Raw genomic sequence first — 18,594 nt, 5'->3', positions numbered from 1 at the left:
GTTGCTTATCTAGAACTGCTTTGGTATGAATATCTTTCAACATCTAATTGAACAGGCACACATGGCCCTTTGCAAGGCCCTAATGGATCTCAATTAACATGAATTTAATTAAATAATTTTGTATTGCCTTCAAGAAACTCCTGGGGAAACTATGTAGCATGGATACCTCAAGAGGTTAAACAGCAATGGGATTTGTTGCTATATTGCTATATATAAAATACGGACCTAGACCTCAGAGTATTTCCATGTCATAACTTTCCTTGCAAGTCCTATAACATGGACATATTTGCTTGTGGCAAAACAATTATTTTAAATCAAAAGAGTTCTTTGGGGGTATATATTACAGTTATTAGAAATGCTCAGCCCAAATCCTGACACAACCTTGTATTATTATGGCAGGTATTCTGGTATTCTTTCTCTATGCACTTCTATATCTGATTGGTCCTTTCCAGATGTCAGCCATAGATTATCATTGGTTTCCATGTAAACATATACTTTTAGTAGGGTTGCCATCCCCCCGATGGGGGCAGGGTTTCCCCCAAATGCGGGGCCCCAAAACCACCACCGGGCAGCTAGCCAGTGGGGGGGGGACCCCACCACCCTGGAGGTGATGTCATCACACCGGGCACATCGCGTAGGGGGCAATCTAGCATTTGGACAAAAACTCTATGGTGACCAGAAGACTGTATGGTGGTATGGTGGCCAGAAGACTCCCAGGGCAAGACTGAAGACACCACCCCCGCCACCAGGCAGGCAAGACCCGGCAGCCCTAACTTTTAGCCACAAAAATGGCTCAGGCTTGTTCTGGTTCTTAGAGAAATAACACTGATATTCTGGCTTCCTCTTTTAAAATACTAGAATGCTGGATCCCAGCAAACAGCTATCAACAATTTCAGGTTCAATACTGCTAGGTAGGTGAGATACTGATTTTGGAGAGCCTCATCAATTAATTATTTTAGGCAGGATGGTGGGGCTTAAGAGCAGTCAAGACTCAGGCCTGGAACATTCCATTCCCAGGACACAGTCTTAGAATGTGTTAAAACAATAACAATCAGGTCTGCAATATTCAGTCAATTAATTGGTTGAGCTGACTTAATTAAATTGTGATTAATTAAAATGATACCCAATTACTCAAGCAGCAGATTCTTAAATGTTTTAAATTATTTTAATACAAATACTTATCAAAACTGCATGTGGCAAATACTGTCTTAAAAGAGGCATTCCGTCCAGTGTATGCATCAAAAGGAGGGATACCTCTGTTACGGGGGTGCAGCACATGGGCATTGTCTAAAAGCAAAGTATGCCATTTTCTTGAAAACCTTTGTTTCTTTTATATACCCATTTATGGCAGTTTGACTAACTTAATCAGTTGATCAATGAAAACTCATGGAACTGGCTAAGATTTATTTAACCAAACGACAGCCATAATAATATATTAATAGTAATGTCTCTGGAGGGGCATTGAGATTCTCTCCATCGCCACAAAGTAGTAGCAGGGAGACATGTTCCAGTTCTTAGGGTGTGAAATCCAGGCACTCTTGAGTCCCAACACATTTTGCATTCTCGATTAAACAGAAGTAGGAAGGGGAAGAGATCAAAATTTCAAGCAAAGTTTCCATGACTGAGTACCCTCACGTCCTCCTGAATGCATTATTAATGCTGCTGATCTCTCTTCTAACAGAACTTCATAAATACTTTATCAAAAAACACACCCCAATTATTTTCTCAAACTATTTAAGTGTGGGGTTTTTTGCCACTTTGTGTTAACTAAATTAGATGATATTCTACATGTATCCAAACACACAAACTGTGCATGGTTTGACTGATGCACTGTGTGGAAAGATACATTCCTTCCGGAATGGCAGAAAACACCAAAAAAGAACAGAACATTCTCAGAATTGGATCATAAGATCATAAGAGAAGCCATGTTGGATCAGGCCGATGGCCCATCGAGTCCAACACACTGTGTCACACAGTGGCCAAAAACCATCAGAAGGTCCACCAGTGGGGCCAGAACTTCAGAAGTCCTCCCACTGTTGCCCCCAAGCACCAAGACTACTGATCATTAATTTCATTGAGAGCCCACAAGTTATTTTATTGTGAGAAAGGGAGAAAAGTACTTCTTTCTCTACCTTCTCTATCCCATGAATAATTTCCCATACCTCTATCATGACACTCCTCAGTTGTTGGTTCTCCAAGCTAAAAAGCCCTAACTTCTTTTACTGTTCTTCATAGGAAAGGTGTTCCATCCTCTTAATCATTTTAGTTGCCCTTTTCTGCACCTTTTCCAGTGCTATAATATCTTTTTTGAAGTGCAGTGACCATAAGTGTACACAGTATTCCAAATGAGGCCATACCATAGATCTATACAGGGGCATTATGATACTGGCTGATTTGTTTTCAAATCCCTTCTTAACCCCCAGCATAGCATTTGCCTTTTTATTGCAGTCGCACACTGAGTCAACTTCAGTGAATTATCTACCACAACTCCAAGATCTTTCTCCTGGTGAGTTAATGCCAGTTTGGACCCTATCAACATATATTTATAGTTGGGGTATTTGGCTCCAATGTGCATTACTTTGCACTTGCCCACGTTGAACCTCATTTGCCATGTTGACACCCAGTTGCCCAGCCTTGACAGATCCCTCTGGAGCACCTCACAATCCTCCCTGGTTCTCACCACCCTGAACAACTTAGTGTCATCCACAAATGTAGCCATTTCACTGCTTACTCCAAACTCCAAATCATTAATGAACAAATTAAAAAGCAACTGACCTAGTACCAATTCCTGAGATACCCCACAGCTTACCACCTTCCACTGTGAAAACTGCCCACTTATACCCACTCTCTGTTTCCTGTTAACCAGTTTTTAATCCACAAGAGGACTTGTCCTCTTATCCCACGACTACTGAGTTTATTTAAGAGCCACTGATGAGGAACTTTATCAAAAGCTTTTTGGAAGTCTAGGTAAACAAAATCTACTGGGTCACCCTTATCCACATGTTCATCCCCTCAAAAAACCCTAAAAGGTTAGTGAGACAAGATCTTCCCTTACAGAATCTATGCTGATTCTTCCTCAATAGCTTTTGTTCATCAACATGCCTACTAATTCTATCTTTAATAATGGATTCCACCAACTTACCTGCTATCAACTTTAGACTGACTGGCCTGTAATTTCCCAGATGTCCTCTGGAACCTTTTTTAAAGATAGGGGTTACATTAACTACCTTCCAGTCCTTGGGAATGAAGGCAGATTTTAGTGATAGTCATATAATGAAATCTTATCTGGCAGCCTCACGACGACACCTGGTAGAGTAGATATGACATAGACTCAGCCCTTTTCCTGTTCTGCTTCCCAGTCTTTTGCAATACAGATCCTGTATTTTGCACCTCGGGATATAGATGTAGAAATTCCTCCTCCATCTGCAAATACAGCCACTGCAGAAACTAGCTATGAACCTGCCAACCCACTGATCCTACTAGCTCGGCACTGTCTCCTTCAGTGGGCAGCAAGCTGTCCAGAATCCCGGATATGAGTCTTAGCAGGTCTTGGATCTCTGGTAGAGCATCTACTCTGCATGCAGATGGTCCCAGGTTTGATCTATATCATCTCTTAAAAAAGGATCTGGTAGTAGGTTGATGTGAAAGACCTCTGCTTGAGGGCCTGGAGAGCTGCTGTCAGTCTAGGGTTACTAGCCAATGGCTGGCAACCAGCGAGAGGGGGCACAGAGGTAGGGGGAAATGGCATTGGGCCAGTGGTATGACATCACTTCCAGTATTCCATTGAGTTTTGCCCAAATTCTAGAGTACCCCATTGATGTCCCACCAGCAACATGTTATCACATCTGAGGTTTTGTTTTGTTTTTTAAATTCCTCTTGCTGGTCTTCAGTTGGTTGGTAGGCAACAAACAGGGAGATCAGGAAGTCTCCCACTGAAATGGGAGACCTGGTCTCGCTATGCCAGTCAGAGCAGAAAATACTGGAAGTGATGTCATCCTGACTTTGATAACCCAATGGTCTGACTCAGTATATAATACAGTTCCATGTGCTCCAAGTGAAGTGTTTTAAAACTGGTAACAGTGCCATTCTGCACACTTTAAAAGATTCTGAGCATTAACTGTACCATAGACCCTGACCTGGCACAGAAGGCCTTGAAGTATTTGTCAGGCCTTGCTCACCTGACTAGTCCAACTTGGCGGGGGTAGGGGTGGGGTGGGGAGCCAAAATGAAGGCCCAGAGTACAAACTTGATGCTAACAACTACCTGAGGTAAATTCACACTCCGGCTAGCCCAGTGCTGTCTAACTTGAGGAACCAATGTAGGCGAAGGCCTCTTGCTAATATTCCCAGATGCTGCTTCAACACTAGCTGGCTCCTGAGGTTTTTTTTTTTTCTGCTCGCAAAGAACCAACATATTTTCTTCTTTCTAAACAAATAAATGAGATAAAACTTGCTCTGCCCTATTTCCAAATCCTAAAGTTGATCTTCTTAAGCCGCGTAGGGAGATAGAATGAGCAAGAGCAAAGCCCTTAAGCTAATTAATAGTGCTCCTCCCTCATGCGTGGGGAGATGTATTTTTTTCTAAAAATACCACCTTAGCCCACTTTAATACAATCTTTTCGTACGTCAGCATCTCCGATAACAGCAAGAAGCAGAGCTCTGCTTTCATCTCCTCCCACCAGAATTCCCTACCCACCTGACAGGGTTTTTTTTTCTTGGCGAGAGTTTGTTTGTGAAGAGAAGCAAGCCTGAAATGAGGGAGAATCAACCTGCTGTTACAGGCGTTTGCTTCCATGACTGGCTTCTCTAAGACACCAGTCCCTTCATTTATTTCCCTATTAGATATCTTTACGTGTTCATGAAAGCAACTGATTGGGGTGCTTTGCTTCTCTTCTGTTTATCTTAAACAATGTTTCATTTCATTGTCTTAGAAATACTAAGGAAGGTGGAAAACAAATCATAATTGTCCTAGGGTTTGCTATTTTATTTCTGGTTTTAAATGGATTTAAAAAAAAATTACACTGAGAATGTTTTTAACTATTATTGTAAGCCACCTGGAACCGTAAGGAAAGGTGGGATATAAATGTTTACACAAACAAGCAAATAAATAAGGCATATTTCTCTGCCTCTGTAAACATATTACTGATTCAGGATGACAGCTCTCTTAAATAGACAAGCCAGTGGTTACAGAGCTGGCCTATCCCTTTGGATATTTGAATACACATTCCCATGGTGACCTTTGGGACAGTCATTCTCTCTTGACCTAACCTACCTAGGAATGCCAGCCAGTTTGGTGTAGTGGTTAAGTGCGTGGACTCTATTCTGGGAGAACCAGGTTTGATTCCCCACTCCTCCACTTGCACCTGGCTGGATGACCTTGGGCAAGCCATAGTTCTGGCACAGCTGTTCTTGAAAAAGAGCAGTTTCTGTCAGAGCTCTCTCAGCCCCACCTACCTCACAGGGTGTCTGTTGTGGGGAGGGGAAGGGAAAGGAGTTTGTAAGCCGCTCTGAGACTCTTTTGGGTCATGAAGGGCGGGTATAAATCCAATCTCTTCTTCTTCTTCTTCCAAGTGGGACCTGGGGATCCCCTGAAATTACAGGCCATCTCCAGACTACAGAGATCAGTTCCCTTGCAGAAAATGGATGCTTTGGAGGTTGGACTCTATGGCATCGTACCGTACCGAGGTCCCTGTCCTCCCCAGGCTCCACCCCCCCCCAAATTTCCAGGAATTTCCCCATCTGGATCTGGCAACCCTACTCAGCTGCCTGTGGCCAGGGAGGACCTGACAGCCCTACTACCTCACAGTATCATTTCGAGGATAAAATGGGGAAAGGAGAATGATGTAGGCCAAATTGTGTGCCTTGTAGAAAGGGCAGCCTAAAATTTGATAGATAAATCAGTCACAGAAACTAAGTCAGCAGAACCAGAACAAAATATAAAGAGGAAGGAACATGTGAATGGAACAGAGAACCTGGAATCTCTCTGAAAATATGTACACTGGTGTTGTGATGACCAGGGCAAGGATGTAGGCATTATTACCCCTACTTCTCTCCCCTGGACATAAAATCCGAGTCAAAGTTTTTGGAGGGGCTCCTATAATTTGAACAAGGTTTGTGTACCAGCGGTGCAGAATCCTGTGATAAGTAAGGACAAAAATTAGCTGGGGGGTGAAAGAGGAAACAGCAGGAGACAGCCAGGTTTGGGGAACCTCCTCCTTTCTACCTAATCAGTCCTGCGTAAAGTTGTTGTTTTACTCTGTTTTGTGAGCCAGCTGCTGGGCCTGATATTGGTTGAGTGGTGGAAAATAAATCAATTTAAGATTTAAAAAAAAAAAAAAAACAACCCCAGAAAGGGACAGCCTTTTGAGGTTATTAATTTAGGCAAGTGGCCATGCCAGGAAGATTTCTAGATCCAATCACTCCCCTTACCCTGACTTTACCAGAACCGTCTGGTGCTTCCCATAGGCGGCCATAGTCCATACACATTCAACCAGAAAGGTGTATATTTACAAGTGATGTAATCTGCTGGTGCCCAGCAGAGCTTTCTCAGTACGACACTTTAATGTAACTGCAGAGAAGGTTGTAATGTCCAGGGTGAGGCCATCTTTGCGTTCAGCCACAGTGCAGGATAGAGAGGCGCACTCTCTCTTTCTTTAGCTTTCTCTCTCCGACATTCTCTTCTGACAGCTGCACAAGAACAAGGGGTACGCCCCCTCCCCAAAAGGCAATGAAGAGAAAGCGCGGGAAGTGGCACAAGGTTTCAGCTTCAACTTAGCAAGCTGTGGTGGCAGCAGCAGCGGTGGCAGCAAAGGCGGCAGCGGCTCCTCAGCCCCAACAAGGTGGACTATCCAAAATCCATGCCCCCCCCCAAAGGTAATTAAAGTATTTTGGTCAGAAACCTGTGGCAATGGTGAGAAACACCGGGAAGCTGAAAATGGAAGGGGGGGGGGGAGAGAGAGAGAGAGAGAGATATGGATGGATAGATGGAAAATGAACAGAACTGAAGACACAAAGCAAAGAATAGAAAAGCTGAACAAAACCATGGCAGCAAAAGACCGCCATGTTGTTTGGGTGCAAGCATATGGCTGGATGGCTGGGCAGGAAACATCTTCTTGAGCTCTCAGACAGTTTCTACAGATGGGCTCCTCACAAACAGAATTATTTCAAGAGAAATGAGGAGGAATTAGGTATGTTCATAGTATGTACTGTAATTTTTTTTTTGCTTTGTTTTTGCTTCTCTCACTTTTTTTTTTACTAAAAAATAAATCACAAACTAGATTTTCTTTGAAGACAGAAAAGGGTCCCAGGGTTAAGTCTGTGCTGTTTGTTTGTTTTTTGGCCAGTGCTGGTGGAGCTGCTACACTAGACTGCGTGAGCCGCTGGAGTACCTGCGCCTCTCAAGCAAGGAGCTCGGGGGGCAGGTTTGGTGCGGGTGGTTGTAGGGTGGCGGCGGCGGCGGAAGTGGGGGCTGATGGATGATTTTCACTGGGGTCCCTTGGAGCCCGCTGCCTAGACCGCGCAAGGGGGTGGAGCTGCAGGAATCAGAGGAGACGTAGCGCGTCAGAGTCTGGTTGAGGGCCGGCTCCATTCGAGCGAGGCACGGCTTGTCCAAGACTATGACTTTGACAATCTGCTGGCACTGTACAAGCGTCCCCGCTGAGGCAGGGTAAGAGGGCACCAATGCTGTCTCCAGCCTCTCCCGTGGCATGTTAGGATGCGTGCTGGGCTGCATTCCAGTCTCGAGCCCCGGGACGGAGTTGTGCTGGTACGTTTGAAGCCTGTTGTGAATTGACACCTAGTTTAGAAACAGTCAAAGAAGCATTAAATGTTACAAGACTTCTTCCCATCTACTGCTGCTGGCTGCCCTCCAACCCACCTCCTCCATCCATCGTTTGTCCCCGATAAGCCGCAACCCGCCCTTAAGCATGTGTGGTCTTTCTTCTAAACATTCTGGTCCCACAGGCCCTGCCGACACACCTGTCTCTTTCCACAATCCATCTCTTCCCCACCCCACAATTGTTAACCTGAAAACATCCTAGAAATAAAGATCTCCACATAGCAAAGGCGGGGATGCTGTTTCCACATACAGCACAACCTCAACTATCCGGATTATGCAGACACAATCTGATAGTGGAACTCAGAGCAGGTGTGAGAGAGAGAGAGGGAGAGGGATTTCAGCTTGAGGAGACATAGGCCGTTGGTGGCTTGAGATACCACCTCTCAAGCCAACAAAAATGGTCTTATTATTTGGGCTGCCCTCTTTTCCTTCCTGTTACATTTCCTTGTCCCCCTCCCCTAGTAGTTTTTGTCTGTGATTGAAAACAACTGGAGAAAAGGACTCTCTTATATGCTCTGTCCTTCATTTTCTGATGGAGCTCTGCTCTATGATTGGAGCTCCAAGGAGGTCTTGCATCATCTGAAAGAGGGAAGGATAATTGAGGTTGCACATATTTGCAAAGAAAAAAAATCAAAAGATGAGACTTGCTAACGCTCAGAGAAAGACTTGAGCTCTTCCCAGCTCCTGTCTTTTTGAGCAGGAAGGTGCACATATATCTGTTTACAAAAAGGGGAGAAAAAAACTAGAAAAAGCAGAAATCTGACATAGTTCAGCCAACTTGAAGCTTGTTCTGATCCACTTGATGGTTTGCAAGTGAAAGGAGATGGTTTTACATATGCCAAAAAGAGGAAGAAAAAGTATCCACCCAGCTTGTACAATGATTGAGGGGGGAAAAAAGAAATTTGGTGAAATGGCAGCAGATCAGGTAATCTCAGAGAAAATGGAGATGCTCGCTTCTGCTGAGGAGTAAGAGGAGGGAGAGGGGAGGAAGAAGATGTGTCTTCACAGAGAACGTTTTTGGGGTTTCCCAATCTCAGTTTGAAAGCAGGAACTAAGATGGCATGGAGGTCCCCACAGGGCAATAGACACAGTCCTAGAAATGTTCCAGAAGGGCACGTGTGCTGAAAGGCCCTTCTGGGAAGTGAGAGGGTGGTGGTTTAGGAATGGGAAGAAAAAAACCTCTTCCGTGGACTACAAATGACAGATATGAGGGATGTCTGCTTAGTTTGGGAATCCCCCAATGAACAGAGAATGGTTAAGTGTCCTTATTTCCCTCCTTAGAATTCTGCATCCCTGAAGTGAAAATTCCTTCACAGAGAAGAAATGCCTGTGAGCCAAAAGGTGTGTGCAAGGCCATAGAAATATCTGCCCCTCTTCCCCATTAGCAGGAGTAGCAGGATGATGAATTAGCTCCTGTGAAGCACATCTTCATGAGCACACCTTCAGCTATGGAGTTTTTCAACAGGCCATGGACAAGAAAGCTGTGGGGAAAACGGCCTCAGAGAACAGAGGCCAGAACAGCAGAAACTGAGAAGAGCATCTGAACGGTAATGAAGCCAGGTGCCAGCCTAGAAACGGAGGTTCTTTAAGGAAATGGATATTAGTGGAGAGCTGAAGCACCTGCCCCCTTGGGAAATAACACCTGCGGGGAGATGGAGGCAGAGATAGATGGAGGTATTTGCCAGGTGAAAGAGCCTGGGGGGAGGGCAAAGCCAGGGCAAAGGAAATATTCTGGAGATTTCTCATAGATGAGTTTACCTGAGGAGGTGGGATGTGCAGAAGGACTCCTAGAACAGAGTCCTTACTCCCAAGGAATAAAGTTACCTCAACCCCCCCTCCCCCAGTTGGCAAATCTTTGGCCCAAGTTTCCATGAAGAACCGCAACGAGTACGTTCTAGGCCCCAACTGAGGTGACAGACACTGAGGCAGAAGAGCCTATGAGGGAAAGATCACAGCAGTTAAGTTTTAGCAAGGGGCAGAGACCTCTCAGGGGAGTTCATCTCAGCTGCGTCTCTGATTTCTCCTGAAAGTGTGTTGGGTGAGGGATGAGGACGGAGCAGGTTAGTTTCCAGAGTTCGGGCATTCGCTCCATGAAGGATGTGTTAACAGTTATAGAAACGGCTTGAAAAAAATGCTTTGAAGTTTAATCTGGATTTGAAAGTTGTATTACCCGTCCTAGCAGTAACTTTTTATTGTATCTCTGGAAATTGGTAAAATTGTCAGTCTGGCTGGGGAGGCATTGATTAAAACCTGAGAAAAGAAACAACAGAGAATGTAAGAAGAGCTGAAGTGAGGGAGAATTACTTACCTCAGCTGCTCCGCATTCTACTTACCTCCACTGTGCTGTCTGGGATCTTCTCCCCCAAATCTCTTTTGGCTGAAAAACCAAACAGACCCCTTCTTCAGTTACAAATAAAAACTTCTAATGGCAAGAGTTTCTACCAAATAAGCGCTTCACCCAACCCCCCCAAAAAACAAATATCTGTATGAGTTTTATCAATTAATCAATAACTAATTTATGAAGTTTATATGTGGATAAAACAATACAATTGAAGAGAAATAGCACACTTTTCTTGCTTTTAGATTATAAACATATGACCTGGCGCCCTCTTAGAAAAGACTTCCCTCATGTGTGAAGACCTCTTCTAAAATGGTGCTTACCACAAATAGTTTTTGCGTTAAAACTGTTAACAAGATTTTATAACCCCATAGTGGAGTATGGGGTTGCCAGGCCTCAAACTATGGCAGGAAGCCTCCCATTGGCAGCCCTATTTACCGACTGATGCTCCAAGTCAGAAACTCTATGGTTTTACCATAGAGTTTCTGGAGATTCCTGGAGCTACAGTATGCAGCGCACACAACATCATGCACCCATTCCCCCACCCATGCCGCATAATGGAGCAAAAATTTTCAAACTGATTAATCAGTTAATTGACTAAATATTACAGCCCCACTAGAAACAAAAATGCACGTTTACCTAACACTCTTCACCATCTGGAGTGCCCTGTGTCTGTCCTTGAAGCCTAGCCCTGAATTGGATGGTGGTTATCAAAGCTGAAACTTAAGTCTGGGGGGGAAATTATTTTATTCACATTTTAAAACTTTAATTTTAGCCTCCAACTGTGTCCATATACACAGTGTCAAAGTACAGATACATTCAGAGAGGGAGGAGGAGGAGGAGGACTCTCTTTGGAGGTTGGCTTATTGTCATTAGATTAAGAGGGTGCTTCAAGGCAAATCTATGTTCACAGTTTATATCAGTGTGTTACACCAGTTCAATTCTCATGACTCTGCCAAAAGAATACTGGGATTTGCAGTTTGGTGTTTTGTCTAGTAGAGCACTTTGCCTTCACAAGACTAGTTCCCTATGGAAAGATAATGACTGTTAAACCATTTTAAGCCTGTAACTTAGATACTTATTTTTTCTAATTATCCCCTCTTCCTTTTTGCCTAAAATATGTCTGCCTCCTGAGACTATACAAGTCAGGACCAGCTAGGCTTGACAGCTCTGGGTTGCGAAATACCTGGAGATTTGGAGGATGAAGCCTGGGGAGGGTGAGGTTTGGGGAGGGGAGGGGAGGGGAGGGATCTCAACAGGGTAGAAGGCCCTAAAGGCCACCTTCCAAAGCAGCCATTTTCTCCAGGGGCACGGATCTCTGTCATCTGGAGACCAGCTGTAACTCTGGGAGATCTCCAGCCCCCACCTGGAGACTGGCAACCCTAGGATCACTCCTTTTTGGGTTTCTTGTTTATTCATTACAGTGTTGCAAGACAGGTTTGGAAGGCTTGCCCAAATAAAGATCCTTACAGGTTTGGCCCAAATAAATGAGCATGACATGCTCAAGTGTTTGAGTTCCAAACCATCAGGCAGCCAAAGGATGAGCCACAGGCCTTCCAGGTTCAATTTCAGACCTAGAAAAAGCGCTGACTTTGAGGAAAGGTATAGCAAGAGGTTTAAGAACACATAACCATGTTGGATATATTCCTTGGCAAATATGGTGTGTTTCTTTTTCTTTTTTTTTAAAGAAAGCCTTCCACTTTGACACAAATCAAGGATTAAATCTATAGGAATCTCCCTCATAGAGACTGAACACACCTAGTCCTTTATGTTTCCACCCATTTTTCCTGTGCTCCAAATCCAAGACAATTAACTAATCCAACATGGCGCCACGGGCTCTTTTTGTAGCAGGAACTCCTTTGCATATTAGGCGACACACCCCTAATGTAGCCCATCCTCCAAGAGCTTACAGAGCTCTTCTTACAGGGACTACTGTAAACTCTTGGAGGATTAGCTACATTAGGGGTGTGTCGCCTAATATGCAAAGGAGTTCCTGCTACAAAAAGAGCCCTGTAAAGTCCTCATTCTGCCATGGAAGACAGCTGGTGGCTTTGGGCCAATCACCCACTCACAGCCTCCCGGTGTTGTTCTGAGGATAAATCGAAGAGAGGAAAACAATGTAAGCTGCTTTGGGTTCCCACTCAGGACAAATGAAGTAAATAAAGTTATGAATAAATGAATCTTCTGGCTGAGAAGTGAAGATGCAGAGAAGACTCTAACCTGTTGGAGATCCTTGCTTGGATTGTGTTTCCATCTGAGCTCCATTGCTCCTTAAGGAAAGGTTCTTTGCCCCGTGTTGTTTCTCCAGCTCCCCTGGAAGTGAGGAGGAAACCATCGGATAAATGGAGAGAGGAAACCAAGGAAAGTACAACAACAGGAGAGAAGAAAGTGGGATATGAAAGTAAGGCAAAACAGAAGGCAGCAAAGGTATACAGACAGAAAAACGGGGTAGCCAATTCACACTTTATACACGTGCATGTAATGCACATGTAAGAACACACACACACACATGTTACTTTATACTGCAACATCTAGTAGTAATCTGACAGGCCTCTGTACAGATGGTAAAAGCTGCAGAATCAAGCCATGCACAGAGAAGGCAGGGGTTTCTATATACACAGTGGGTTTGCAGAGTATGCAGAAAAATATGCCTTTATAAATAAACTGACAGTGGAGGGGGGGGGCTTTTAAAATGGCCTGATGAATGTGCTCCTGAGGGCAAGGGTGGCTGCTGAGACCCAGTTGAAAGGGAAAAAAAATAGAAAGGAAGGATGAGAGCTTCTAAAGTCTGGGGGAGGGGGGAGGATGAGGGGGTTCTAGATTGTCCCCCTCTCCTGCAATCCTTTACAGGCCCTGGGCTTGCCAAACGTAATTTCCAGCATTACTTAGATCAACTGCAACCAGGGATGTGTTTATGATTTGGAAAACATCAAACATTTATGCCTAGTGTCTACATTCCGTGCTAAGGAAATACAAATCCTGCAACCTGTATAAATTATGCACAAGAATATACACGCATTTGCTTGTTTGGAATAATTTATCCTATATCTGCTGAACAAAGCAGCAGAACGAGAACAGGATTGCTGGGAAGCTCCATGCAATCACAAAAGCCAGGGGTATGTTTTTCAAATTAAAGTTGAGTTTCTCCTGCATTTTTTGTTTTCAGCCTGGTGTTCAGTTTGGGCCAGGCCAGACTGAGAGAGTGCCTTTAATAACATTGTCCCTTCTGCCAAAAATATCCTCCATCTAGAGATTTTTCAGGGAGGCCACAAATGGTATTTACAGAGAGATGGCTGTGCTCTTCTCTTCCCAGTATCTATTCAGGGTAAGTGCAATACCTCCAGTTGACAAGCTGAATTGATGGTACTGTGTCACTGCTAAGCCAAAGCAGAATGATGGAAAGAGTTATTGGCCTCACTCTGAATCGGCTTTCTGATGACATCATGCAGGCAAGTCTGATTGGTTACATGGTGCATCCTATAGACTACGCTATCCCACTGGCTGGGATAAGTTTTAAAATGCATTAATTAAAAGCTTTAATTTCTCAGTGAACATCTGCACATGTAAACATTCATTGCAAATCTCAAAATAACTTTTAAATAATTTTATAATTCACTGAAAATGTAAAAAAATCATTTTTATAATTGTGCTGATCCTCATATCAAAATTGTGCAATATATTTACTATTATTTACTATTTTTCTTATTTTACAGAGGGAAAGCTGAGAAAAATGAGTTATCTGAGACTGTGACAACTAGTCCTTTTGTAGGAAAAAGGCACAATGACGCAAGAAAAAGGGAATTATGTATGGAATTAGTTTCCTGTAAAATGTGTATGTGACACACATCTCCAGCCATGTTCACTTCACAAGAGACTAAACCAGGAAATAATCTTTATGAATAATGGTAACATTTTGGGGGCACTTTTGGCACCATCTCTGTTGCTCTGGACACACATGAACCATAGTATAAATCTTGGGTTTGCCTCAGTCGCTATGCAGATGTTCTCAAATGTAAGGGCTGATTCTTGACATTTTGGGGGTTGAAGTAGATCCAATCCTAGGTCTCACAACCGGTTTAAGTTCTGGGTCTGAGTCGGCTCTTTTCTTGCCTCTCCTGGTCTCCGTCTTGGCGATTTCTTTCCAATTCACAGATTCGCAAAATAAAGCACTCTTCTAGATGATAAGATTTAGTCCTCCATGCCTCTCTGTTTACGCTTTCCAAAGACCCTTAGAAATATATTAAAAAAGCAAATTTAGTTGAAGTCCTCCTCAAAATGTCGGGCGCAACTTCTCTATGGTAATTTCATGTAGAGTAGGTCAGATTGGTATTTTGCAGGCCCTTCCTTCCGCATAAAACTCACTTCCGGTCCGGCACCTTTAAAAGTTCCACTGTCTTCCTTTCGCTAATGCCCGTCTAGGAATTCAACTTCCTGGATGTTTCACACGGACCTCTTTCTTTGTGACACCAGCCTGCTCTTCCCACGCTATTGTTCGTGAGTTTCGATTTTACAGTTGCGCACACGGCTCCATCTTCACCACAGGAATGTTAAACAATAAGCGTTTTTACAGTTTTTAAAGGCTTCAATCAACTTTTTTCTCTCCGGAATCGGATTTCTGGGATTTACTATTCATTTTCCGCTCAACCGCTTAATTCAAATTGACTCCAAACTCAGTTCAGGTAAGCGGCACGTTTTTGTTATCTAGCACGTTCAAAACGGGTTTCGCATTGTTTCTTTTAACTCACAGTTGTTGTCCTTCTTCAAAGAGGTCTGCTGACGAAGAATTTATGCCGGTAATCCGGCTCGATCGGCCACTATAGAGTTGCTTGGCACTTGCCTTCTTCGTGGGAGGAGGTCAAAGCCCAATTCAGCTTCTTCCGAAGCTGGATTACGCCAACCTCACACTCCCTCTAGGGCGCTGCTGCCTGCTTGTCCCCCCCCTCGCTGGGGAGTGATGCGTTGGGCTGTGTATTGCCCAAACTGTCAAAAGTGGCCGTCGCTCGCTTCGCACGATCGCGAAACGCTTCAGTCCTCCATCTTAGCCAGAGGGAAAGCTGAGAAAAATGAGTTATCTGAGACTGCACCACAGCAAGAACATGACAAAAGTAAAACTGGAATTCAGATCCTTTCCCCCCTGCTTACTGAAGCTCTCTAGCCTTTTATAGACGGTAATTTTAAGAGCATATTATTAAAAACAGGTAAATGTTGCTTTTGAACCACTGGATGGATAAAAGGTTCATGTCAGTTTTACCTGATTCCTCTCACCAGTTCCCATGATTTTCTGAACTGTTCCCCAAAGTCGAAGTGGCAAAAAATACACTGAAATGTGCAACAACTTTTTGTTTTATTTTCACTGTGGCTGCAAATGCATAGGCATTCCCAGCGGCAATGGAGGATCCACACAAACTGGTCAGCAGCATATTCCTGCGGTTTTCCAGCCATCTTGCTGCTTTCCTTCCTAAATACTTTCCAGGTAATCTGGACAAAAAAAAGTCTCTACCTCTCCCCATATACCTTCACAATGAAAAGAGTTAGACCCTTTTTTAAAAAAAATGGAAGCTGGGAACAGAGGAACCTGTAGATTACGGCAACAGATCATTACAACAACCATACAACCCAGAAAATCTACAGCAGCCACATTTATAACATCATTGCATTATAGCACTATAGCAGCTTCTGATTTTTGTGGCACAGTGGCAATGTCTGTGGCCATGAGGGGCTGAAGAAAGGGAAATGGTGCCAATATGAGCAGAAAACATGTCTTCTTTCAAATAAGGCTGTAGCAAAGAAGGCTTGGCAAAGCCGCGGAAGACCCAGAAAGTGTGGATGATTAGAGGATGTCTTTGGGGAGCCTAAAAAATGAAGTGTTTTGGTTTGGGAGCAAAAATGGAGCAAAGCATCTGTGTGGCAGCAGCCTGACACTCATCTAGCAAGAGCATGTGGCACAATCCCTTATTTAGGGCTGTCCTTCCCCCGCCACCTTCTCTTTGTTGTGTTACTTTGTCAATACCTGCAAGCAGATTCTGATATGGGGTTCTTTCAGACTAATGGTCCTTTGCACACATTCTGAGATGGTTCTGTAAGGCTTGTAGCCATGTGTTTTACGCCACTGTGACATGACCCTTCCCTTGCCCCTGCCCAAAGTAAATAAAAAGGGGGAAAATGGGGGGGGAAATGTGAGGGAGCCCATGCAGGACAGATTGAGAACTCCTTCTTCTCTTACTTTTCCTGTAAGATATTTCTATTTAGTTTCCTTCAAGGAAAGGCAGTATTCAACATGAGCAGGATCATTAGTGCCTGTCTCTAATAAAGATCAATATGCCAAGCTGGCACCACGTTTTTGCTAAAGGGCAACGGGCATCAATGAAGGGATGCCAATTTTGAGCAGTTTTTGGACGTTATGAAAGGAGCCGACAAATATTCAATACAACGTCCAAAGGCAGATTCAGGTGGGTAGCTGCGTTGGTCTGAAGCAACAGAACAAAGCTTGAGTCCAGTATCTGAAAAAGTGTACATACACACACGAGCTGATATCCAGAATTAAACTTTGTTGGTGTTAAAAGTGCCACTGGACATTGGGTTATATAAACTGTGTATCAGAAACCCATTCATCCCAGCCACCCAACTCCCCACCTATGGAGCTTTACAGTGGATAAGGGGAAAACAGGACGCACTCCTTGGTGTGCCTTCTAACACCTGAAGAAGCAGAAACAGGGAGGGGCCATGGCTCAGTGGCAGAGCATTTGCTTGGCATGCGGAAGGTCCCAGATTCAGTCCCTGGCATCTCCAATAAAGGATCTGGCAGCAGGTGATGTGAAAGACCTCTGCCTGAGATCCTGAAGAGCTATTGCCAGTTTGAACAGACAACACTGACTCTGATGGACCAAAGATCTATTAGTATAAGGCAACTTTATGTGTGTTCATCTGTGTGTGTGAACAGGGCTACTCCAATATATCATTCAAATCAAGAGAGACCATCTAAATGTACTAGCAAGTGATCTTTAGAGTGAGATATCAGCAAGGCAACCAGGTGGACACTTCAGAATATGCTTGTGACACACCGGTAGAGTCCAGACCAACATTTCTAGAATTCTGTGGTGGACCTTCAGTGATATGAACTCCAGGAGTCTGAATGGACTGGCTAACTGGCTACCCTTCTGTAACATCTGTTAACATATTCAGTTCCTATGGTTGCTGACTGACCCTTGTGTGAATAAGTTGTTCGAGTGGTGTGGTTCAGCCAGTTGGCTAAAACCTTGGAAAGGCGGTGAATGTGACTATGGCGGAGCCCTTTGGAAGAGCTAGTGGGAAATATATATAAGACCTAGTACATAGGTGAATCATGGAGGATTTTGCACACTCATGCAAAGATAAACAGTAGCAGGCCAATTGGGAGAACACACTATTTCAGAGACAAAACTGCCCTTCCGGAGATACACATAGCTCCTGAATCGCACTGAACAAACATGCATATCACTTGCACATGGAATAATGTTGGTCATATTTTTTCCCCAAATATAACTTCCAACCAAATCAGTTAAGAACTCCCCTTCACCCACTGCCCACATCACAATCAAGGGTGCCATTCTGGGGTGCGAGTTCCAACCTCATGTGGCTATTCCTTTGGAGTATTTACCTGTTCTGCATATTGAGGGTTTAAGGTCACCGTCAATAAAATAGGTCTCTTTGCACGACAAAGGTATAAAAGACTTTACTTTAAAACCAATTGGTGCCAGATTATCCTGTGTTGATACTGCTATTATGAAGCCTTAAAATATATATTTTTTTAAAGTAGCCACAACAAAAGCTCTTAAATTGCTGATTGGAGGAGAGTTGGACTATAATCTGGAACAGATCCCCCAAATGGAGCCTTCTAGTTTTTACTGAGAATCTTGTGCTCCCTCTGCCCCTCTTTGAAAGCAGAAATGGCACCCCTGCTAACCACAGACAAAAAAAGAAAAGAAAATGCCCAAGACACAGACATATGTACATACAGACAGAATGACTGCATGGAGTCTGGACCGCGCGGAGCCTTACATTCAATGCGGATCTGCTCTAGCTCCATCACCTCTGCTATTGACTCTTTTAGGTCTTCCACAAATTTCTGCATTTCCTCTGCACCCAGAGCACAGAAATGGAGTACCTGTTTCTTCTCAGAGCCTGAAACTGGGGTCACCAAAGTAATGCCATGGGGGTAATCTAAGAAGAAGAGGGGCGAGAACATGAAACGTGCCTTTCAGATTAAGGGAGGAATGATGCGATTCCACTAATTATAAATCAATGAGTAATAAACTTTGTAGCTAAACTTTATGCAAAATATTCCTATAAAGAGAACCTTAAGGTTCAAACTCCAGTGCATACTCAATATTATTAAGAAGGTTCTTTAAACTGGTCTTAGAGACTGCAACGGGGACACAGGG

The 18,594-nt window shown here is 43.8% G+C and overlaps 1 protein-coding gene across 1 annotated transcript in view; it reads right to left on the bottom strand.

Moving 5' to 3' along the window:
* Window positions 1-10,011: 10,011 nt before the first annotated feature.
* Window positions 10,012-18,594, bottom strand: part of IQSEC3 (IQ motif and Sec7 domain 3) — a 52,169-nt gene continuing 43,586 nt past the window's right edge. Inside the window, exons 7-10 of the mRNA XM_015422854.1 lie at window positions 18,212-18,373; window positions 12,395-12,487; window positions 10,170-10,213; window positions 10,012-10,086 (exon numbers count right to left, since the gene is read on the bottom strand). Of these exons, the coding sequence (XP_015278340.1) occupies window positions 10,012-10,086; window positions 10,170-10,213; window positions 12,395-12,487; window positions 18,212-18,373 (374 nt within the window). The remainder of the gene's footprint in view (window positions 10,087-10,169; window positions 10,214-12,394; window positions 12,488-18,211; window positions 18,374-18,594) is intronic.

Source organism: Gekko japonicus, unplaced genomic scaffold (genome assembly GCF_001447785.1).
Source record: "Gekko japonicus isolate JY-2015 unplaced genomic scaffold, Gekko_japonicus_V1.1 scaffold1229, whole genome shotgun sequence".
Classification (NCBI taxonomy): Eukaryota; Metazoa; Chordata; class Lepidosauria; order Squamata; family Gekkonidae; genus Gekko; species Gekko japonicus.
Note: the sequence above shows the minus strand (reverse complement) of the source record. Positions and strands in the feature narration are given on the sequence as shown.